This window comes from Oncorhynchus masou, chromosome 13, assembly GCF_036934945.1.
Source record: "Oncorhynchus masou masou isolate Uvic2021 chromosome 13, UVic_Omas_1.1, whole genome shotgun sequence".
Classification (NCBI taxonomy): Eukaryota; Metazoa; Chordata; class Actinopteri; order Salmoniformes; family Salmonidae; genus Oncorhynchus; species Oncorhynchus masou.
The window spans coordinates 41756795-41781109 of NC_088224.1; the positions used below are offsets into that span (position 1 = coordinate 41756795).

A 24315-nucleotide genomic window follows, 5' to 3' on the forward strand; every position below is an offset into this window, starting at 1 on the left:
ATAAGTATTTGACCCCCTCTCAATCAGAAAGATTTCTGCCTCCCAGGTGTCTTTTATACAGGTAACAAGCTGAATTTAGGAGCACACTCTTAAAGGGAGTGCTCCTAATCTCAGTTTGTTACCTGTATAAAAGACACCTGTCCACAGAATCAATCAATTAATCAGATTCCAAACTCTCCACCATGGCCAAGACTAAAGAGCTCTTCAAGGATGTCAGGGACAAGATTGTAGACCTACACAAGGCTGGAATGGGCTACATCGCCAAGCAGCTTGGTGAGAAGGTGACAACAGTTGGTGTGATTATTTGCAAATGGAAGAAACACAAAAGAACTGTCAATCTCCCTCGGCCTGGGGCTCCATGCAAGATCTCACCTTGTGTATTTGCAATGATCATGAGAACGGTGAGGAATCAGCCCAGAACTACACGGGAGGATCTTGTCAATGTTCTCAAGGCAGCTGAGACCATAGTCACCAAGAAAACAATTGGTAACACACTACGCCGTGAAGGACTGAAATCTTGCAACGCCCACAAGGTCCCCTGCTCAAGAAAGCACATATACATGCCAGTCTGAAGTTTGCCAATGAACATCTGAATGATTCAGAGGACAACTGGGTGAAAGTGTTGTGGTCAGATGAGACCAAAATGGAGCTCTTTGGCATCAACTCAACTCGGCGTGTTTGGAGGAGGAGGAATGCTGCCTATGACCCCAAGAACACCATCCCCTCCATCAAACATGGAGGTGGAAACATTATGCTTTGGGATTGTTTTTTCTGCTAAGGGGACAAGACAACTTCACCGCATCAAAGGGACGATGGACGGGGCCATGTACCGTCAAATCTTGGGTGAGAACCTCCTTCCCTCAGCCAGGGCATTGAAAATAGGTCGTGGATGGGTATTCCAGCATGACAATGACCCAAAACACACAGCCAAGGCAACAAAGGAGGGGCTCAAGTAGAAGCACATTAAGGTCCTGGAGTGGCCTAGCCAGTCTCCAGACCTTAATCCCATAGAATATCTGTGGAGGGAGCTGAAGGTTCGAGTTGCCAAACGTCAACCATGAAACCTTAATGACTTGGAGAAGATCTGCAAAGAGGAGTGGGACAAAATCCCTCCTGAGATGTGTGCAAACCTGGTGGCCAACTACAAGAAACGTCTGACCTCTGTGATTGCCAACAAGGGTTTTGCCAACAAGTACTAAGACATGTTTTGCAGAGGGGTCAAATACTTATTTCCCTCAATAAAATGCAAACCAATTTATAACATTTTTGACATGCGTTTTTCTGGACTTTTTTGTTGTTATTCTGTCTCTCACTGTTCAAATAAACCTACCATTAAACTGATCATTTCTTTGTCAGTGGGCAAATTTGTCAGTGGGCAAATGTACAAAATCAGCAGGGGATCAAATACTTGTTTCCCTCACTGTATGTAAACATTATTAAGTGGCTAAGATACTGTAGAATAGTATACAATACAGTATGTACATATGAGATGAGTACTGACAGATGTGTAAACATTTTTAAAGTGACTAGTGTTCCATTCCTTAAAGTGGCCAGTGACTTTTAGTCTATGCCTATGGGCAGCGGCCTCTAATGTGATAGTGATGGCTGTTTAACATTCTGATGGCCTTGAGATAGAAGCTGTTTCTCAATCTCTCGGTCCCAGCTTTGATGCACCTGTACTGACCTCGCCTTCTGGATGGTAGCAGGGTGAACAGGCAGTGGCTCGGGTGGTTGATGTCCTTGATCATCTTTTTGGCCTTCCTGTGACATCAGGTGCTGTAGGTGTCCTGGAGGGCGGGTAGTTTGCCCCCGGTAATGTGTTGGGTAAACCGCAACACCCTTTGGAGAGCCTTGCAGTTGCAGGTGGTGCAGTTGTGAGGGTTTTAGGTGACAAACCAAATTTCTTTAGCTTCCTGAGGTTGAAGGAGAAGGCCCTGTTGCGCCTTCTTCACCACACTGCCTGTGTGGGTGGTCCATTTCAGTTTGTCGGTGATTCTGACTAACTTCTCCACTGAGGTCCCGTCGATGCAGATAGAGGGTGCACCCTCTGCTGTTTCCTGAAGTCCACAATCATCTCCTTTGTTTGTTGACGTTGAGTGAGAGGTTGTTTTCCAGGCACCACTACTCTGAGAGCCCTCACCTCCTCCCTATAGGCTGTCTTGTCATCGTTGGTAATCAAGCCTACTACTGTAGTGTGGTCTGAGTTGGTTGAGTTGGAAGCGTGCTTGGCCATGCAGTCATGGGTGAACAGGGAGTACAGGAGGGGGCTGAGCACGCACCATTTTGGGTCCCCAGTGTTTAGGATCAGCGGAGTGGAGGTGATGTTTCCTACCTTCACCACCTGGGGCGGCCCGTCAGGAAGTCCATGACCCAGTTGCACAGTGCAGGGTTCAGACCCAGGGCCTTGAGCTTAATGATGAGCTTGGAGGGTATTATGGTGTTGAATGTTGAGCTATAGTCAATAAACAGCATTCTTACATAGGTATTCCTCATGTCCAGATGGGATAGGGCAGTGTGCAGAGTGATGGTGATTCCATCGTCTGTGGATCTATTGGGACGGTAAGCAAATGGAAGTGGGTCTAGGGTGTCAGGTAAGGTAGAGGTGATATGATCATTGACTAGTCTCTCAAAGCACTTCATGATGACAGTGATGAGTGCTCCAGGGCGATAGTCATTAAGTTCAGTTACCTGTGCATTCTTGGGTCCAGGAACAATGGTGACCATTTTGAAGCATGTGGGGACAGTAGACTGGGATAGGGAGAGATTGAATATGCCGTGAACAAGCCAGCCAGCTGGTCTGTGCATGCTCTGATGATGCGGCTAGGGAGGTTGTCTGGGACAGCAGCCTTGCAAGGGTTAACACGTTATAAATGTTTTACTCACCTCAGCCACGGAGAAGTAGAGCCCACAATCCTTGGTAGCGGGCCGCGTCGGTGGCACTGTGTTATCCTCAAAGTGTGAGAAGAATATGTTTAGCCTGTCCGGAAGCAAGATGTCGGTCTCGGGGGCGTGAATAGTTTTCTTTTGTAGTCCGTGATTGTCTGTAGTCCTTGCCACATGTCTCATGTCCGAGACGTTGAATTGCGACTCCACTTCATCTCTATACTGAGTTTAGCTTGTTTGATTGCCTTGCAGATTGAATAACTACACTGTTTATATTCTGCCATATTCCCAGTCACCTTGCCATGGTTATTTGCTGTGGTTCACACTTTCAGTTTCGTGCGAATGCTACCATCTATCCACAGTTTCTGGTTAGGGTAGGTTTTAATAGTCACAGTGGGTACTACATCTACTATACACTTCCTTTATAAATTCAGTCACCATATACATGTATTCATCTACATTACTTTCACAAGCTACCCAGAACATATCCCAGTCCACGTGATCAAAACAATCCTGAAGCGTGGATTCCTGTTTGAGTTTCTGCCTATAGGACGGGAGGAGCAAGATGGAGTCATGGTCAGATTTGCCGAAAGGAGGGCGGGGGAGGGCCTTGTAAGCATTCTGGAAGTTTAAATAGTAATGGTTGAGAGTCTTAGCAGTGCGAGTAGTACAGTCGATATGTTGATAGAACTTTGGCAGCCTAGTCCTCAGATGTGCTTTGTTAAAATCCCCAGCTACAATTAATGTGGCCTCAGGATATGTGGTTTCCAGTTTGCATAAAGTGTAGTGAAGTTCTTTGAGGGCCGTCGTAGTATCGGCTTGAGGGGGGATGTAAATGGCCGTGGCAATGACGGAGGATAATTCTCTTGGGAGATAATGTGGTTGGCATTTGATTGTGAGGTATTCAAGGTCAGGTTAACAAAGGGACTTGAGTTCCTGTATGTTCCTAGAATTACACCATGAATCGTTAATCATCAAACGCACCCCACCGCCCTTCTGCTTCCTGGGGAAATATTTATTCCTGTCTGTGCAATGTACTGAGAATCCTGCTGGCTTTACCGACTCTGACAGAGTATCCCAAGAGAGCCTTGTTTCTGTGAAACAAAGTATGTTACAGGCCCCGATGTCTCTCTGGAAAGAAATCCTTGCTCTAAACTCATCAACTTTGTTATCCAAAGACTGAACATTTGCGAGTAATATACTCGGAAGTGGTGGGTGGTGTGTGCGCCTACTAAGTCTAACCAGCAGGCCGCCTCGAGTGCCTCTCCTCTGACTCAGTTCCACCAGCTCTGTCAGGAGGAATGGGCCAAAATTCACCCAACTTATTGTGAGAAGCTTGTGGAAGGCTCCCCGAAACGGCCCAAGTTAAACAATTTGAAGGCAACGCTACCAAATACTAATTGAGTGTATGTAAACTTCTGACCCACTATTTCAAACTTTTTTAACAAATCAAAAACTGAAAAATTGGGCGTGCAAAATTATTCAGCCCCTTTACTTTCAGTGCAGCAAACTCTCTCCAGAAGTTCAGTGAGGATCTCTGAATGATCCAATGTTGACCTAAATGACTAATGATGATAAATACAATCCACCTGTGTGTAATCAAGTCTCCGTATAAATGCACCTGCACTGTGATAGTCTCAGAGGTCCGTTAAAAGCGCAGAGAGCATCATGAAGAACAAGGAACACACCAGGCAGGTCCGAGATACTGTTGTGAAGAAGTTTAAAGCCGGATTTGGATACAAAAAGATTTCCCAAGCTTTAAACATCTCAAAGAGCACTGTGCAAGCGACAAAATTGAAATGGAAGGAGTATCAGACCACTGCAAATCTACCAAGACCTGGCCGTCCCTCTAAACTTTCAGCTCATACAAGGAGAAGACTGATCAGAGATGCAGCCAAGAGGCCCATGATCACTCTGGATGAACTGCAGAGATCTACAGCTAAGGTGGGAGACTCTGTCCGTAGGACAACAATCAGTCGTATATTGCACAAATCTGGCCTTTATGGAAGAGTGGCAAGAAGAAAGCCATTTCTTAAAGATATCCATAAAAAGTGTCATTTAAAGATTGCCACAAGCCACCTGGGAGACACACCAAACATGTGGAAGAAGGTGCTCTGGTCAGATGAAACCAAAATTGAACTTTTTGGCAACAATGCAAAACGTTATGTTTGGCGTAAAAGCAACACAGCTCATCACCCTGAATATACCATACCCACTGTCAAACATGGTGGTGGCAGCATCATGGTTTGGGCCTGCTTTTCTTCAGCAGGGACAGGGAAGATGGTTAAAATTGATGGGAAGATGGATGGAGCCAAATACAGGACCATTCTGGAAGAAAACCTGATGGAGTCTGCAAAAGAGCTGAGACTTTATTTGAACAGTGAGAAACAGAATAACAACAAAAAAACACATGTCAAAAATGTTAGAAATTGATTTGCATTTTAATGAGGGAAATAAGTATTTGACCCCTCTGCAAAACATGACTTAGTACTTGGTGGCAAAACCCTTGTTGGAAATCAGAGGTCAGATGTTTCTTGTCGTCGGCCACCAGGTTTGCACACATCTCAGGAGGGATTTTGTCCCACTCCTCTTTGCAGATCTTCTCCAAGTCATTAAGGTCTCGAGGCTGACGTTTGGCAACTCGAACCTTCAGCTCCCTCCACAGATTTTCTATGGGATTAAGGTCTGGAGACTGGCTAGGCCACTCCAGGACCTTAATGTGCTTCTACTTGAGCCACTCCTTTGTTGCCTTGGCTATGTGTTTTGGGTCATTGTAATGCTGGAATACCCATCCACGACCCATTTTCAATGCCCTGGCTGAGGGAAGGAGGTTCTCACCCAAGATTTGATGGTACATGGCCCCGTCCATCGTCCCTTTGATGCGGTGTCCCCTTAGCAGAAAAACACCCCCAAAGCATGATGTTTCCACCTCCATGTTTGACGGTGGGGATGGTGTTCTTGGGGTCATAGGCAGCATTCCTCCTCCTCCAAACACGGCGAGTTGAGTTGATGGCCAAGAGCTCCATTTTGGTGTCATCTGACCACAACACTTTAAACCCAGTTGTCCTCTGAATCATTCAGATGTTCATTGGCAAACTTCAGACAGGCATGTACAGTGTGTGCTTTCTTGAGCAGGGGGACCTTGTGTGCGCTGCAGGATTTCAGTCCTTCACAGAGTCGTGTGTTACCAATTGTTTTCCTGGTGACTATGGTCCCATCTGCCTTGAGATCATTGACAAGATCATCTGATTCCTCACCGTTCTCATGATCATTGCAAATACACGAGGTGAGATCTTGCATAGAGCCCCAGGCTGAGGGAGATTGACAGTTCTTTTGTATTTCTTCCATTTGCGAATAATCACACCAACTGTTGTCACCTTCTCACCAAGCTGCTTGGCGATGGTCTTGTAGCCCATTCCAGACTTGTGTAGGTCTACAATCTTGTACCTGACATCCTTGGAGAGCTCTTTGGTCTTGGCCATGGTGGAGAGTTTGGAATCTGATTGATTGCTTGCTTCTATGGACAGGTGTCTTTTATACAGGTAACAAACTGAGATTAGGAGCATTCCCTTTAAGAGTGTGCTCCTAATCTCAGCTCATTACCTGTATAAAAGACACCTGGGAGACAGAAATCTTTCTGATTGAGAGGGGGTCAAATACTTATTTCCCTCATTAAAATGCAAATCAATTTATAACATTTTTGACATGCATTTTTCTGGATTTTGTTGTTATTCTGTCTCTCACTGTTCAAATAAACAAATAATTAAAATTATAGACTGATCATTTCTTTGTCAGTGGGCAAACGTACAAAATCAGCAGGGGATCAAGTACTTTTCCCCCCTCACTGTATGTCCAATAAACAAGGTAAAAGCACTGAATGTGTGAGTTATGATAGATAGAGCCACAAGATAGAGTTATGAATGGGTCAGTGGTTCACCAATCAGGGCCTTGATTGGCTAGGCAACAGTAACAAAAAGTGACGTGTAATACATTTTTCTTTGGACACAAATGTTCTTGCAACGTTCCCAACATGTCTAGAACATTAATATCTTATGTTCTGAGAACACAATCATGTTCTGTGTATGTTTGGTGGAATGGTGATAGAATATTCTCTTTAAAAGAAACTGGACACATGTTCTTCGAACGTCCCATAAAAAGCATCTAGAACATTGTTGTATATTCTGAGAATATTGTATGTTCTGCTTGACATTTAAGGGAATGTTCTAACTAACACAAAAGGTTCTCATAAGGTTTTTGTTACATAGAATGTTCCCCTAATTAACTGGACACTCAAAGCATTAGGGGAACATTATACAAACGTTCTCTCCCTCAAACTGTTAGCTGGGAAGCCACTAGCTGCTTCCAGGTATCTTTTTTTATCACACTGGCTACAATATCTGGGATGAGAAACAGAGTTGGATGTTAACAGCCAGTCCATTAACAGCCAGTCATAAAGGTCCTAGTGCTTCTTGCGCTTGCTGTTTTCACTGGTGGGGGAAAAATGTTTTCATTCTTCAACATGTGACTAGTGTTTGTATTTTTAAAAAAGGAAGCAAATTGATAATACTAAATGTAACAGTAAGGTAATATCAATGAAAGGAGTAAATGTATAATCTCAAATACCCTCCAGTCTAGACCGAACATTTCACAATCGTTGGTCTGTCCTACAGGGTGCAAAACTTATGTTCTGTAGCAGGACCAGTCTAAGTGGATCAGACAGTGGTGCCACACAGTCAAGTTCATCTCAATAAGTAGAAAATAACACTATATTGGAGTTTGAAAACTGTTGAGTAACAATCTACTTGTTTGTTAACCTTGTGACTTGGCCTCTATACTGATCTTTCTCTCGGTCTCTGAGAGTGCCTATGCTGTGAACCAGTACACTCTGAAGCCTGGAGAAGGAACTGAGCACTGGCTGAAGGCCACTCTTCTCCTGAAGAGTGAGGAGCTGAAGGGAAGCCTGGAGAAGAGTATGTAGCAGCTACAGGCCGAGCTGGGCCCCTAGCTGAAGCAGAAGTGACCAGAACCTGGAGGAGTTCCAGAATATCATGATTTCCCTGACCCAGAGCACCAAGACTGAGCTGACTCAGAGAACACAGGAGCTCCAGCAGAATCTAGCCCCATATGGAGAGGACCTGACGACCCAACTGTCACCAAGAAGTGCCAGTAATCAGACTGATTTGACTTGTTCTACTAGAACTGCGTACTGATTAATAATTTTCCATCAAAGTCCAGAAGGGGCAATATGTACAGTATACTGACAGAGTATTGTTTGTCTCATACATACATAATAAACAAACATCTCTGTTTCAACAGTTAAATACTAAGCCTAACGCAATAACAATCGACTTAAAAATAGTATCATATGTTATCAAATTTATAACACTGAACAAAAAAATGAACACAACAATTTAAGATTTTATTGAGTTAAAGTTCATATAAGGAAATCAGTCAATTGAAATAAATTCATGAGGCTGTAATCTATAGATTTCACATGACTGGGAACACATATGAATCTGTTAGTCACAGATACCTTAAATAAAAAAGTAGGGGCGTGGGTCAGAAATCCAGTCAGTATCTGATGTGACCATTTGCCTGTGGAATGAAGTCCCACTTCTTTTCAATCACTGCGAATTTGTTGGATATTGGCGGGAACTGTAACACGCTGTCGTACACGCTGATCCAGAGCATCCCAAACATGCTCAATGGGTGATATGTCTGGTGGGTATGCAGGCCATGGAAGAACTGGGACATTTTCAGCTTCCAGGAAATGTGTACAGATCCTTGAGACATGGGGCCATGCATAATCACGCTGAAACATGGTGTTGGCGGAAGATGAATGGCCCGACAATGGGCCTCAGGATCTCGTCACGGTATCTCTGTGCATTCAAATTGCCAGCGATAAAATGCAATTATGTTCGTTGTCCGTAGCTTATGCCTGCCCCACCGCCATCCCAGGGCACTCTGCTCACAATATTGACATCAGCAAACCGCTCAACCACATACATCTGCAGTTGTGAAGGCGGTCGGACGTACAGCAAAATTCTCTAAAACAACATTGGAGGCAGCTCATGGTAGGTCGTGATATTAACAGGAAATGCTCTAGAGGACATTCCTGCCGTCAGCGTGCCTACTCAAAACTTGAGACATCTGTGGCATTGTGTTGTGACAAAACTGCACATTTTAGAGTGGCCTTTTAGTGTCCCCAGCACAAGATGTGCCTGTGTAATGATCATGTTGTTTAACCAGCTTCTTGATATACCACAACTGTCAGGTGGATGGATTATTTTGGTAAAGAATAAATGCTCACCAACAGGGATGTAAACAAATTTGTGCACAAATTGAGAGAAATACATTTTGTGCGTATGGAACATTTCTGGGATCTTTTATTTCAGCTCATGAAATATGGGACCAACACTTTCCATGTTGCACCTATATCTTTGTTGTGTAAATGTATGTACCACTATTGTTGTTTCACATGATCAGTTATCGGACTCTCCATCTCCTGACCAATATCTACATGTGACTCAGGACTATATTACAGAAGCTGTGCAGGATTCTATCGTCAATAGAATAATCACATCTACTGTTGCCCTCTAGAAAAGGGTCTCAATTTCTTTAAGCAAACTTTCCTACATATCAGCATATTTGTCAGTATTATCATGTGTGATTTAAACAAATTAAACTCATGAACAGCATTCAGCTTATTCTCATCAATTGATACAATTCAGGCTCTGTCAACTATGAGCAGAGAATTTGAAGCAATAAGAAACAAAACCAATTCTCTCAGTATTTTGTAAGAAATGGCATTTATCCTTTTCCCAATAGATATATACAGGTAATATATTCGATTATGAAAAAGATTTTCATGCCCTCTGCCCCCCCGACCTAAAAAACAAACAAAGTGAAAAGAAGCAGATAGACCATACAACACAAAATAAATAAAAACAAACCGACCAAAACAAAACTGGACCGGCACAGACCTAAAAACAAAAGTACTATAATTTGATAGTTTCCTAACAGCAAGTGTTTTACTGAGTCCTCTTTTACTGCTGTCTGCTATGTTGGTCTCAATATGTTAGTCTCTGAAGTATATGGCCATTGTCCAATCTCATCACCACATTGTCCTCAATCTCTGACCCATGCATTTTAACCCCAATTTTGATAATTTGATTATTTTAGTCCTAAAGATGCACCTTATTTACATATCTTTGTTTAACCTGTCAATGATTATATACTACATGGTCAAAAGTATGTGGACACCTGCTTGTTGAACATCGCATTCCAAAATCATGGGCATTGATATGGAGTTGGTCCCCCTTGGCGCTATAACAGCCTCCAGTTCTGGGAAGTCTTTCCACTAGATGTTGGAACATTGGAAGCAAGTCCCCACAGCATTCAGCCACAACAGCATTAGTTGAGGTTGGGCAATTAGGCCTGGCTCGCAGTCGGCGTTCCAATTCATCCCAAAGGTGTTCAATGGGATTCATGAAGCTCCCGACAAACAGTTAGTGCTGACTTTGCTTCCAGAGTGTTGCGATCGAGGACAGACAATTTATGCGCACTTCAGCACTCTGCAATTCTGTTCTGTGAGCTTGTGTGGTCTACCACTTCATGGCTGAGCCATTGTTGCTCCTAGACGTTTCCACTTTACAGTAGCAGCTATAGCAGGACAGAAAGGTGACAAACTGACTTGTTGTAAATGTAGTATCTTATGACAGTGACACATTGAAAAAGTTACTGGGCTCTTCCGTAAAGCCATTCTACTGCCAATGTTTGTCTATGGAGATTGCATGGCTGTGTGCTCGATTTTATACACCGGTCAGCAACGGGTATGGCTGAAATAACCAAATCCACTAATCTCAAGGGTTGTCCACATACTTCTGTATATATAGTGTATATTTTAACACATTATTTAGGAAAAATGAACCTTTGGAACCAACAACAATGAACTTCTTAGTAGTCAGATGGGGACAAATTGAAGTGATGTGAGACGCAGTGGTGAGTCCAGGGTTGGTCTGTCCTTTCTGTGAAGATTGCCTATAGGCTTTCCCCCACTCTGGTAAGTCTAACCGATGGTGATGCCAAAACCACATTGGAACTTGTTCTTCTTGTGGTTGAGGAAGGACCCCAGGACCAAAGAAAGAGGCAGAGGAAGTAGCTTCTTCTCTAGTGTGGCCCCCACCACCCAATTACTATCTATGGAGCCTGGAGCATTGGGGAGAAAAACAGAATTGGATAACAGTACTTTCAGAAAATATTCATAACCCTAGACTTATTCCACATTTTGTTCTGTTATTTACAAATTGATGAAATCTATACATTTTGCACATTTATTGAAAATGAAATACAGAAATCAAATTGACATAAGTATTAACACCCCTTTGCTATGACGCTCCAAATTGAGCTCCGGTGCATTCAATTTCCTTTGAACATCCCCGAGATGCCACTAGATTGGAGTCCACCTGTGGCCAATTCAATTGTTTGGACATGATTTAGAAAGAAACATACCTGTCTATATAAGGTCTCACAGTTGACAGTGCATGTCAGAGTAGAAACTATAGCATGAAGTCCAAGAAACTGTCCCTAGATCTCCAAGATAGAATTGTGATCAGGCATATACATATTGGGAAGGGTATAGATTTAGAGTATTGAAAGTTTCCAAGAGCACAGTGGCCTCCATCATTGGGAAATTGGAAAAACACATGGATAGTTCCAGACTGCCTAGAGCTGACCGTGCAACCAAACTGAGCCACCGGGCAAGAAGGACCTTGGTCAGGGAGGTGACCAAGATCCCAAAGCCCACTGACATAGCTACAGAGTTCCTTAGCTGAGATGGGAGAATATGCCAGAAGGACAACAGTCTCGACAGCACTTCATCAATCTGGGCTTTATTGGAGACGCCAGACAGAAGCCACACCTGAGAAAAAGGCACATTACAGCACAACTGAAGTTTGTGAAAAGGCACATGAAAAACAGAAGATAAGGAAAAATATTCTGTGGTCTGATGAGACAAACATTTAACTATTTGGCCTGAATGCAAAGCACCATGTCTGGAGAAACCCAGGCACAGCTCATCACCCGTCTAACACCATGGTGGTGACAGTATCATCAGGCTATGGGGATGCTTTCAGGGGCAGGGAGACTTGTAAGGATAGCGGGAACAATGAACAGAGCCAAATACAGGCACATCATTGATGAGAACCTGCTTCAGAGTTCAAACAACATTCGACTGGGGCAAAGATTTACATTCCAACAGGACAACGACCCCAAACATACAGCCAAAGCAATGCTGGAATGGCTTCAGAACAAAAATGTGAAAGTTCTTGAAAGGCCCAGCCAAAGTCCAGACATGAATCCTATTGAAAATCTGTGGGAAGACTTGAAGATTGCTGTTTACTGCTACTCCGCATCTAACTTAACAGAGCTCTAGAAAATCTGCCAGGAAGAAATGGGAGAAGAATCACCAAATCCAGATGTGCAAAGCTGATACAGACATACACAAGACAACTCAAAGCTGTAATCACAGCCAATGGTTCTTCTTACAAAGGGGTCTGAATATTTATGTAAATCAGATATTTAATTTTCAAGAACTTTGTCAATTTCTAAAAAGGTTTTTTCACTTTGTCATTATGGGGTAGTGAGAAATAAGACATTTAATCCATTCTGAATTCAGGCTGGAACAAAATGTCAAATAAGTAAAGGGGTGTGAATACTTTGAAGGAACTGTATATGAAAATTCAAAAACAGCAAACAATGTAACAAAAGGCTAATATACAGGAATATACAAATACTTTAAAATCAGTGTCCATACAAGCAGAAGCCATACCTTTGAAGAGCAAATTGGCTTTAGGCACATCTAGCTGGTAGCCAAATGATACACTGGTCTCCTGCATTCGGGTGCTAGCCTCAAACTCAACACCCAACTGCAACTGTGGGATAAGAATAACAGTGAGAGAGATGAAGACACTAACCAACACATTGGTAAAAAGTAAAACACAGAAGAAAACCAATGGAATTGAGCAATACCGTGTCGTTGGCTTTGTGGTAGTAGGAGGCATGTGCCCCTGCTCCCCCTAGTGTCAATGTGGCAATGAAGTTACTGCCTGAAATAGCAAGACACACCCATCTTAAAATGGCATAGTGTAACACACACATCTATCCTATCCACTATGGAAAAATATCAGTTAGTGGACTATCGCTGCATTATCAAAAATACATGTTTGTAGAGTGTCAAATTAACACATCCCTGCCAGATGTCAACTACAATAAGAACACACACGGACCCATTCAGTGGCCAGAGAACAAAGGAAGATGAGAAGGACAACTCCTGCTGGGTGCTTGCTGTGAGTGGCCCCCCTCTAGTCTACATCAACGCTTCTGTCAACAAAAAGGGCGGCAGGTTTGAACCAAAAGGGCACCCAGACTTCTGCCAGAGACATGGACACAACATGTTTCTGACGAAGAGTGACCATGACTCAGCCAAGGAACTTGTCCATTGGACAACATTACACTGCTCGCAAAAGTGCGTCAAACTCTTATTTTCTCAAGCAAACAGCTTAAACGGACTGAAAAGAAAGGCACACACCTGTCTATATAAAAAAGGTCCCACAGCTGACAGTGCATGTCAGAGCAAAAACCAAGCCATGAGATTGAAGGAATTGTCCCTAGAGGATTGAGTTGAGGCACAGATCTGGGGAAGGACACCAAAAAAGTCTGCAGCTCATCTCTGTCGAAATGGGAGAATCTTCCAGAAGGACAACCATCTCTGCAGCACTCCACCAATCAGGCCCTTATGGTAGAGCGTCCAGATGGAAGCCACTCCTCAGTAAAGATGGCCCGCTTCAAGTTTTCCAAAAAGCACCTAAAGGACTCAGACCATGAGAAACAAGAATCTCAGGTCTGATGAAACCAAGATTGAAGTCTTTGGCCTGAATGCCAAGCGTTACATCTGGAGGAAACCTGGCACCATCCCTACGGTGAAGCATGGTGGTGGAAGCATCATGCTGTGGAATGTTTTTCAGCAGCAGGGACTGGGAGACTAGTCAGGATTGAGGCAAAGATGAACAGAGTAACGTACAAAGAGATCCTTGATGAAAACCTGCTCCAGAGCACTCAGGACCTCAGACTGGGGCAAAGGTTCACCTTCCAACAGGACAACGACCCTAAGCACACAGCCAAGACAATGCAGGAGTGGCTTAGGGACAAGTTTCTGAATGTCCTTGAGTGGCCCAGGCAGAGCCCGGACTTGAACTTGATCTAAAATCTTTGGAGAGGCCTGAAAATAGCTGTGAAGCAACGCTCCCCATCCAACCTGACAGAGCTTGAGAGGATCTGTAGATAATGGGAGAAACTCCCCAAATAGATGTGCCAAGCTTGTAGCGTCATACCCAAGAAGACTCAAGGCTGTAATCACTGCCAAAGGTGCTTCAGAGTATTGAGTAAATGAAATAGGATTTTTTCTTTTTGAATACATTTGCAAACATTTCTAAAAAAATGTTTTTGTTTTGTCATTGATGAAGATAAACAATAAAAAAACAATGTAATCTACTTTAGAATAAGGCTGTAACGTAACAAAATGTAGAAAAAGTCCAGGGGTCTGAATAGTCACAGAACAATGCAGGTGATGAACGGGGGCTGACCCAACCCCAGGAACTATTCCATCACCTAAGCCAATCACAGCACTCCTGACAGGAGGGCTCAGCTCTCACTGTTCGGTTTTACGAACCACAAAACAATCCCAAGGACGTCCCATGGCGGGGACCTTGTGGAATTCTGTGTCCTACTGAAATTCTTATTTTTGGACTCTGCTGGCATGGAGAGTTCTCTGAAGACTGTCCCAGACAGATGTGTAAGAGTTTCAGCTCAACCTCACTTTCTTCTCCCTGAATTGATGTGAGCGTGTCATCTGTAGGCTTCAATCGGTTACTTTATATTTTAAGTGTCTTGTTTGTCCTTTGAATCACATGCTATAAAAAGGTTAGACAAACGCCCATATACTTTTCTTATTAGTCTATAAAATATCTCCACTATTCATTCATCCTGTACATTTGTTTTATCCTGGCTATTTCTAAAGTCCTTTGTAAATATATCTACTGTCTCCAAGCATACATTGCCTTGGCAATTAAGTTAAAATGACTTCAGAATTATAAGTTAACTATTTTATAGTTTCTTTCTGATTTATAGTTATAAGTGTACAAACTCCCTTACATGGCTTAGAATACACTTTAACTCCTGAAATCTAAGGGTGGCGCAGAGACTGGGTTGTTCCCATACTTCAGTGTGATTGTGGCCAATGCCTCACCTGTGTATCTGCCAGCTAGAGACATGACCGTGCCTTCCTCTCCTGGCCTGCGATGGTAAACCAGCTCCCCTCCCAAAGCCAGGGATGGGGTTATGGACTGGATGTAGTGTGCTACAATAATACCTGACAGACGAAGTAGTAAGAGAAAATGATAAGCTTAAGATAGTTACAGTTGGTGGTACATTTCAGTATTACAAAATACCTCCATTCACAAAGCTTACCAGAGCCTACAAGGACATCTGGGTTGCCCAGGGTAACAGCAGCAGTAAAGTCCTCTCCTCGGACCTCACAATCTCCTTGCCAGTTCACAAACTTTTGCTGCTGCGTCTGATGGCAGGACACACATTGATAAACATGTCATCAATCAGTCTGATGTAGTAACTGAAGTGGGCTATACACGGTCACCAAGCATCCAAATGTAAGGTCCAGGCGTTGAAGCTTTACTTCAAAGTATTGTTAATTATCACCTAATTTCAACTGCCAAGGTAAATGGCAGACTAAACAAAAACTACCATAGAAATCCAAATATCTGTACCTGGAAGGCTAGTTTGGACCGGACTCGGTTGGAGATCTGATGAATGACCTGGGCATTGAGGCTGCCGCTGTTGTCCATGTCTCCCACCATGACTGGGAAGGACTGCAGGCAGTAAACAATAGTTACAAAGTACAGGTAAAAACTTTTCCAGAATAAGCTAATTTCACAAATACCAGCAACAATAACGGTAATATAGTTGTCATTCTCATTCATGACTGGTAGTGTGTGAACTTGAATGTATAAAAAAAAATATATACTTTGGGATTTTGGCAATGAGGCTCTTTATCTACTTCCCCAGAGTCAGATGAACTCACGGACACCATTTTTGTGGTAGCATGCTAGTAGATTCCCATAGACTTCCAGTCATTGTGCTAACACTAGTTAGCATCGGCTCACGAAACTACATTCTGGACACAGCGACATGGTATCCACCAGTTCTTCCGACTCTGGAGAAGTAGATGAAAGGCCTCATTGTCAAAATCCCAAAGCACCCCTTTAAGCATTCAAATGAAGGGTTACAACTTTATATAGCTGTAGTGTGTACAGGGCTAATGTATCAAACAAATCTTCAGGTTGTGGTATTAGCGAATTGGCTCGGACTCACCTCTGCTGGACCCATCTGCTTAGTTCCCACATAGGTGGCACCGAACCTGTAACTGGAATCGCCTAGGGTGCTGAGCATTACTGTGTGATTCACCTGATGGGGTCGATCAGAGGGAGGACAACATTACATGTTTCTGTCAGCAATGCTCCTCAAGCAAACATCTGTGTGTCGTGTAAATTGAAAAGACAAAAGATTCCCACGAGCTTGGTTGTTGCCTTATTTGGTTACGAGCGCAAGACCAGAAGTAATCCTAACACAGTATTATCAAAGTTTCTAAACCCAGAGGCTTAACATCGTAAGACTTCAGGGAACGCTTCCGAAGCAGACCAGACCGGACTTTGAGAAGTCAATGAGCGAAGAGAAATTCTTCCTTGGTTAATTCTCAAAACCTAAATTCGAACCAATGTCTTAAGTAGCTGAACATGTTATTACTCCAACCTCATGAAAGTGAAACTGACATTTATACACTGCTCAAAAAAATAAAGGGAACACTTGAACAACATAATGTAACTCCAAGTCAATCACACTTCTGTGAAATCAAACTGTCCACTTAGGAAGCAACACTGATTGACAATACATTTCACATGCTGTTGTGCAAATGGAATAGACAACAGGTGGAAATTATAGGCAATTAGCAAGACACCCCCAATAAAGGAGTGGTTCTGCAAGTGGGGACCACAGACCACTTCTCAGTTCCTATGCTTCCTGGCTGATGTTTTGGTCAATTTTGAATGCTGGCGGTGCTTTCATTCTAGTGGTAGCATGAGACGGAGTCTACAACCCACACAAGTGGCTCAGGTAGTGCAGCTCATCCAGGATGGCACATCAATGTGAGCTGTGGCAAGAAGGTTTGCTGTGTCTGTCAGCAGTGTCCAGAGCATGAAGGCGCTACCAGGAGACAGGCCAGTACATCAGGAGACGTGGAGGAGGCCATAGGAGGGCAACAACCCAGCAGCAGGAACGCTACCTCCGCCTTTGTGCAAGGAGGAGTAGGAGGAGCACTGCCAGAGCCCTGCAAAATGACCTCCAGCAGGCCACAAATCTGCATGTGTCTGCACAAACGGTTAGAAACAGACTCCATGAGGGTGGTATGAGGGCCCGACGTCCACAGGTGGGGGTTGTGCTTACAGCCCAACACCGTGCAGGATGTTTTTCATTTGCCAGAGAACACCAAGATTGGCAAATTCGCCACTGGCACCCTGTGCTCTTCCCAGATGAAAGCAGGTTCACACTGAGCACATGACAGACGTGACAGTCTGGAGACGCCAAGGAGAACGTTCTGCTGCCTGCAACATCCTCCAGCATGACCGGTTTGGCGGTGGGTCAGTCATGGTGTGGGGTGGCATTTCCTTGGGGGGCCGCACAGCCCTCCATGTGCTCGCCAGAGGTAGCCTGACTGCCATTAGGTATCGAGATGAGATCCTCAGACCCCTTGTGAGACCATATGCTGGTGTGGTTGGCCCTGGGTTCCTCCTAATGCAAGAGAATGCTAGACCTCATGTGGCTGGAGTGTGTCAGCAGTTCCTGCAAGAGAAAGGCATTGATGCTATGGACTGGCCCGCCCATTCCCCAGACCTGGATCCAATTGAGCACATCTGGGACATCATGTCTCGCTTCATCCACCAACGCCACGTTGCACCACAGACTGTCCAGGAGTTGGCGGATGCTTTAGTCCAGGTCTGGGAGGAGATTCCTCAGGAGACCACCCGCCACCTCATCAGGAGCATGCCCAGGCATTGTAGGGAGGTCATACAGGCACGTGGAGGCCACACACTACTGAGCCTCATTTTGACTTGTTTTAAGGACATTACATCAAAGTTGGATCAGCCTGTAGTGTGACTCCAAATCCAGACCTCCATGGGTTGATTGATTTCCATTGATAATGTGTGTGTGATTTTGTTGTCAACACATTTAACTATGTAAAGAAGAAAGTATTTAATAAGAATATTTCATTCATTCAGATCTAGGATGTGTTATTTTAGTGTTCCCTTTATTTTGAGCAGTGTATTTGTCAATAACAACTTTGTCGAAGGAGTGCCTTTGATTTTTGACTGCCTGCACAAGCGCAGTTCGGCGCGAGACAACCGTTAGACCTGACTGCGTGTTTCTGAGCATGAACATAGCTAGCCAACGTCTCCATGACATTCCCTACAAGCGTGATGGGGACTTTACTCGAAGTCCATAAACTTAATGAAATTATTTGCCAGGGGAGATCTATCTCTAGATGGAATGATGAAATGAGGCTCAGGATCAAAGGCCATTCACAACATCATTTTACCAGTAGAAAATAGAGATGTAGTGACATTTACTGACCTGGAAGTGATTACTCAGGCCCTTGTTAACGATTAGTCTTACACCCTCCATCTGCATGGGGAACACCTCTGGAAAGACAGGTAGAAATGGGAACTGATTGAGATTACGTGTAGGCCTACGACATGAAGACACAGAATCATTAAAAAGGAGTGGTTCACTATTTTGGTATATTGTGTGTTATAGAAGGGTTCAAGACCTGTTTTTGCGATTTTACTTGGTTGAGAAACTAACCTCACTTCCTCATTCTGCATTACGGGGGCTCTGGAAAAACAAAAACACCCAATAGTGATGCAGGTCTTTAGATGTTGTACACATGAAACTGTGCAATTCCAAAACTTTAACCGCAAAATTAGGTTCCATATTGTGTGACTCGAGCGGTTTCCCTTACCAGCTGTGCTGCGAGGGCTACACGGAAAGGGAGCACTGCTGCTAAGGGGAACCTTCACAAATATTTAATAATGTTGCCGATAACGTTTGGAATTACACAATCTCATGTGTACAACATCTAAAGACCTGCAGAACTATACTGACAGCTTTACCCTTTCTAAAATGATGTGTTTGGATGTTTTGGGAGGCTTCATTCGTGTTTTTCCAGAGCCCACACACTGCAGAGCGAGCAAGTCTATTGTGGATGTGTTAAGTTTCTCAAAACCAAGTAGAAAAGATACAAAAAAATGATAATAAAAGTGCCTGGACCCTTCTATCACATGCCATTTATGTCAACAATATAGATATGGTTCTAGAAAAGTGAACCAATCCTTTAACACTAGAACTGCCTGGCCTTTCAGCCTATAAGTACCTGCTACAGAATGTTGCCAGCCATCACCTTTAGCATATGCATCGGATGCATATCAACCGGTACAGTGCAGCAAACATATGAATCCTTTATCAAGTGTTGGTGCATTGCATATAGAAATACACATACATAAAAATATAAAACCGTTTAGATCGTCAAGGATGTTTTGTATAATTCCACCAAGTCCTAGGAAACCCCCCCCACCTATAGCGTATTTTCGTTTACCTTATAATAAAAACAGCAAACAAAAGCACCAGTGCATGAATAATTGTAATGGATGAATTGTATAAATAAATATTTGTGGAAATATATTAATGCCAAGATATAAAAACTAATTTGTTGATCGTATCATACACTGTATGGTTCGATCACGGGCTGTATCACGGTCTCTCAGAAAAGAGTTCATCCATAGACATGTTCCACCTGTTTCCTTTTCTGTGCGCATGAGCAACAGTACAATCTGATGTGCTGCAACATCTGCATGTCACATCAACTCGTCTCTACCCAAACCCTGCCATCCGTCCCAGACTGGTCTCACCGTGGCAGTTGGGATCACAGCCTTAGCTGGCTCTGTTCTGTTTATTTCTGCAGCGAGGCACGGGCATTGGAGGCTTGAAGTCAACATCAGAATCAGATGAAGACTCTTAAAATCAGCAACATCGATTTTAAGCTCGACTCCAACTCATCTAAATTCTGCACCATTTGCAATGCCGTCAGCGAGTCCATTCATTTGCATCGGCTTGCCATTGTGAACTACACACATTGTATTTTGTACTCGGTGTCTGATTTGACTCAGAGGGGAAATTATATACAATTTCCAACCTTTCATTATAAAACAATTAGACCCCCAACAACACCTAGAGCTATTCATCAAAATTACACTATTGTTCTAAATTCAGTCATCCTCATCATTTAGTTACTTTAAGTCACATGCATTATTATCAGCTTCTATCGCCCATTCATCCATTGACGACAGAATAGAATATTTAAAATGTTACGTTTATTATGTTTTTGCTAATTTTAGTTTTGCTAGTTTTTGCTTAGCAGCCAGAGCAATGCTGTAGCATGAGTGATCATGTGCTGAATGCAGCACTGATATTCCTAGAAAAAGTCAAATTTGGAAATACAGCTGCGCCTCTTGAATTAGGGGTTATCTGATAAAGGTAAGTGTAACTGAAACGGCAGAAAATGCTCTCCGATAAAACATTTTGATTACTATATTGTATCTGCATGTGACTGAAGGAGGATTTGATAAAGTGATACTCCTTTCACTGCATCTGTAAATTACAAGATGCTCCCATCTCCTCATGTACAATTTGACAAATGATAGGCCTAATATTGTCACTCATCAGGTTATTGTCAATTGAATCTTGCCTATAGGCTAACTTGTGTGTGAAATTAGTTTTGGTATAGTTTCGATGGGCCAGCTGTGCAGGCTCACTGGCATTGTTTGTTTCCTGCTCATAAAATTGGATAGAGTGAAGGATATGTTTATTTATTCTAAAGGCCTACTGCAACACAGGGCATGGGTTTGTTTCCCTTACTGTAACTATTACTAATCACATTTATTGTAACAAACAGTCCCATAACAGCTTATTTTTAAACATAAAAGGGAATAGTATCAACCTGCAAGGCACGCTGTCAAATGAATAACATTTATCAGCGTTGGAGTTCATAGACTTGAACAATTATCGCCCATTCCCTACATTTTCCATTAATTCAGTGGGCTGGTGTCATTTGCTTTGCTGGATAGAGTCATGGATATGTTTTGCAGTTGGCCTTCAGAATAACGCAACATGTTTTCATTTCCCTTACAATAAATGTAATTAAAAGAGTTATAGTAAATTAAAGTCCAATAACAGCTTTTTTTTTTACAAAGTAAAACAAGAGAGAAAAGTATCAACCCCCAAGGCACGCTGCGAAATTATTTGCTGCTGATAAATGCGTATAAAAAACAAAACATTACACTATTGTCTTTCTAAATTAAATCAACCTCCTTATCATTCAGTTAGGCCCAATTTAAATTCAATTGTGGAGTAAGGTGCACAATTATCACCCATTCATCATTCATTCAGTGAGCATAGAGAGACATTAGATTAGTGCCTGGCTGGGTACCAACATCCTACAGCACATTGTTTTGGCAGGTTAAGCTGGGAATAGGTGAGAAACAAGAAGAAAAACTGGTAAAAAGGCTCTAAATACTTCTGTTTGTGATTTAAAAATTCAGACAAATGAGCAGAGTCAAATACAAAAATTTTGGAAAAGTCAGGGAAGGAGCAGGATTTTTAAAATGTATTTATAAAATAAATGTCAGTGGCCGTTGGCCTAGTCACCTACATTTGCACTATTCAATTCACAGATCTCATCTACATGGTGGAGGACTTTCTCTACATTTTTCATGGACTAATCTGTTTACCTTTGCACTTGCGGTGGCACTCCTCAAACGTGCCAGGGTTGGACAGAGGGCCGTCTGCCTCCACCTGCTGACCGGGTGCCGCATTGCCTGAAGGCAGTACAGGTGATACTGGGGGCATTGAGAAGCCTGGGGGTACCGTCATCCCTGGGCCGCCAGGACTACCACCAGCAGGAGCCGGTGGCGGGTTGGGGGAGCTGGCTGCCAAAACACTGCCCATTCTGTGAGAGGATATGATAGGATGAGAGAGGTGGAGGTAGAAAAGGGGGAGGATATATGTGACGGTTTGCTGGAAGATGCTGGGTGTATTCAGAGACGGTTAGCTATCTCTGGGCAGTTCACATGTAGGGGCGATAGAAAACTGGTACAGGAAGAGATGGGGCTGTTTGTCAAAAGAACAGCAAAGACAACAAAAGCGCACCACTTGTTTACATGTCAACATAGATTACATTGTAGTGTTCAATTTACAGAGGGAACGCCTATAAAGTACAATTGTGGCCTAGCCATGAATGCTGATCATGAGTTTTATAACATATGCCCAAAGATTGAGTTGGATCATTAGAGGTTTACATACAAAGCATGTTTTTTAGCAACATAGCTAGTTGGCACAGCTTGCATTTACGTGATGGACATCATTGAATGGGTAGCTCAAAAACCATGCCAGTAATGAATGATTTCTTGTAGCAGTTACCATCTCACCCAGTGCTATGGTGCTGAATTAATTGGGATTATTTCTGGCTATTACTGACAGCTAGCAAGTTAAATAATTAAATCGGCTAACATGTATCTAGATGGCCAACCCGTTAGCTGGTTTGCTGTAACTAGTAGTTAGCTAACGAATGGTGTAGGCGGTATGTTGTAAAACGACGGCAATGAAACGTTAGCTCGCTAGCTGCATAGGCTCTCCACAACTACTATATCCTGATGTTCTTATAGAAGACACGGATGAAACACCTTCTCGGGAAATAATTAAAAGCCTAATTCACAAGATCCCCAACAACGCAAAAAGTACAATCTTTAGGCTGTCTATTTTCAATGAAACCTCGCTGAAATTGCTACTCACGTTGTGATTTCCAGAGGACGATGCAACACCCGGCAGTAACGTAAGAAGACCTCAAACTGCCATGCGTCATAGCGAAGACTCGCCTACTTACTTGAGGTGGCACTTGGATTGGGCAAATGAGCCCACTTCTGAACAACGTGTGGCAGAAATACATGTCAATCTCAGCGTAAACAACCAGCATGGCACCACTGAGATAAAAGAAAACTCAAGCGTGATAATTCGAAGGCATGGTTTTGTTATTTCGACCACACCTCCATTTGTAGCCAACTGGTTATTAGACGTTTCAGTCACAAAAGAACTGCAATAAGATTGGACAAATGCAATATATGCCTTACCCAACCAACGCTTGCTGATAGATTGCAAAATGGACTCTTTTTCTGATTTGGAAAAGACAGCAAGGTTCTCAAGGGCTGAAGGTGGGGTCATCACTGTTTGGAGGCTGCTGATTGGTGGACAAGGAGAGTCATTGGGGTTGGTTGCAGTTCAGGGATGTAAAATTATGCTGCCTGTGAAGGTCAGAGACAGCAGGAGGGTCTTGGGTCAAATTCAGAAAAACGAATGGAATATCTCCTACACCACTTTTTCCCGCAGGGCCGGATTACCACATGCTCTGGGATCACTGACCTCCAGAGGTTGGGGCCCTTCTGGTGGGGGTGAAGGGTCAGACAGCACATGATAGCAAAATGTATAGAATTGCAGAAAATTTGCTTTAAAACTGCAAAATTCTCTCTCAAATTGTTAACAAAATAATAAGATGTGCTATAAAAAGAAGTGTAGAATTGCAGACAATTTGCTTTAAAACATGACAACATGTGTAGAATGGCATTATAAAACTGCACATTTTACTCTGCACCATTACGAAATGAGTGGACTTAACTTGCAACAATTTTCAACCACTAACAAACGCAGCAATGTTGTGGATGTGTGCTTTGTGCTGACACACGTCCGTCAATATCTATGGAAGCTTTACCTTTCAGTTAGAGTAATGACCTGAGCAGTCACTAACTTTACATCGCTCTGGATAAGAGAATCTGCTTAATTTGAATGTAAGAACGGCCTAAACACCTGAGTGCAGACAGCAATGTGTAAAAGTATCACAAAAGCACACAAGACAGGAACAATGAAAAACACCACACTTTCAATTGAGTTCATTTTTATTACATTTTATAACCCCCTGTATTAATTCCAATGTCATTAAAGTACAGTTTAAGACTCTGATAGAAGTAGATAATTGAAGTACGTTTCTTGTATTGGCTGTTTCTAGGGTTACCGAGGGGGGAGGTGTAACAAGCCAAATTGACATAGTTGCATTTAAAATTGTAATATTGTAAGAAAATTAATGGTGCAACTTTACCCATCGACTTTCTCTATAATCAGATCAAGCATACATGTATGCTCCAATAT

General features: G+C 42.9%; 1 protein-coding gene across 1 annotated transcript; it reads right to left on the reverse strand.

Annotated features, from left to right (window-relative positions):
* Positions 1–9673: 9673 nt before the first annotated feature.
* Positions 9674–22999, reverse strand: LOC135552349 (mitochondrial import receptor subunit TOM40 homolog). The gene is made up of 10 exons (XM_064983916.1): positions 22912–22999; positions 21852–22069; positions 18640–18707; positions 16327–16419; positions 15723–15824; positions 15409–15514; positions 15188–15310; positions 12913–12989; positions 12713–12815; positions 9674–11091 (listed from the first exon to the last, which is right to left on the reverse strand). The coding sequence occupies exons 2-10, from the start codon at positions 22066–22068 to the stop codon at positions 10952–10954; spliced, it is 1029 nt and encodes a 342-aa protein (XP_064839988.1). The 5' UTR covers position 22069; positions 22912–22999; the 3' UTR covers positions 9674–10951.
* Positions 23000–24315: the final 1316 nt, after the last annotated feature.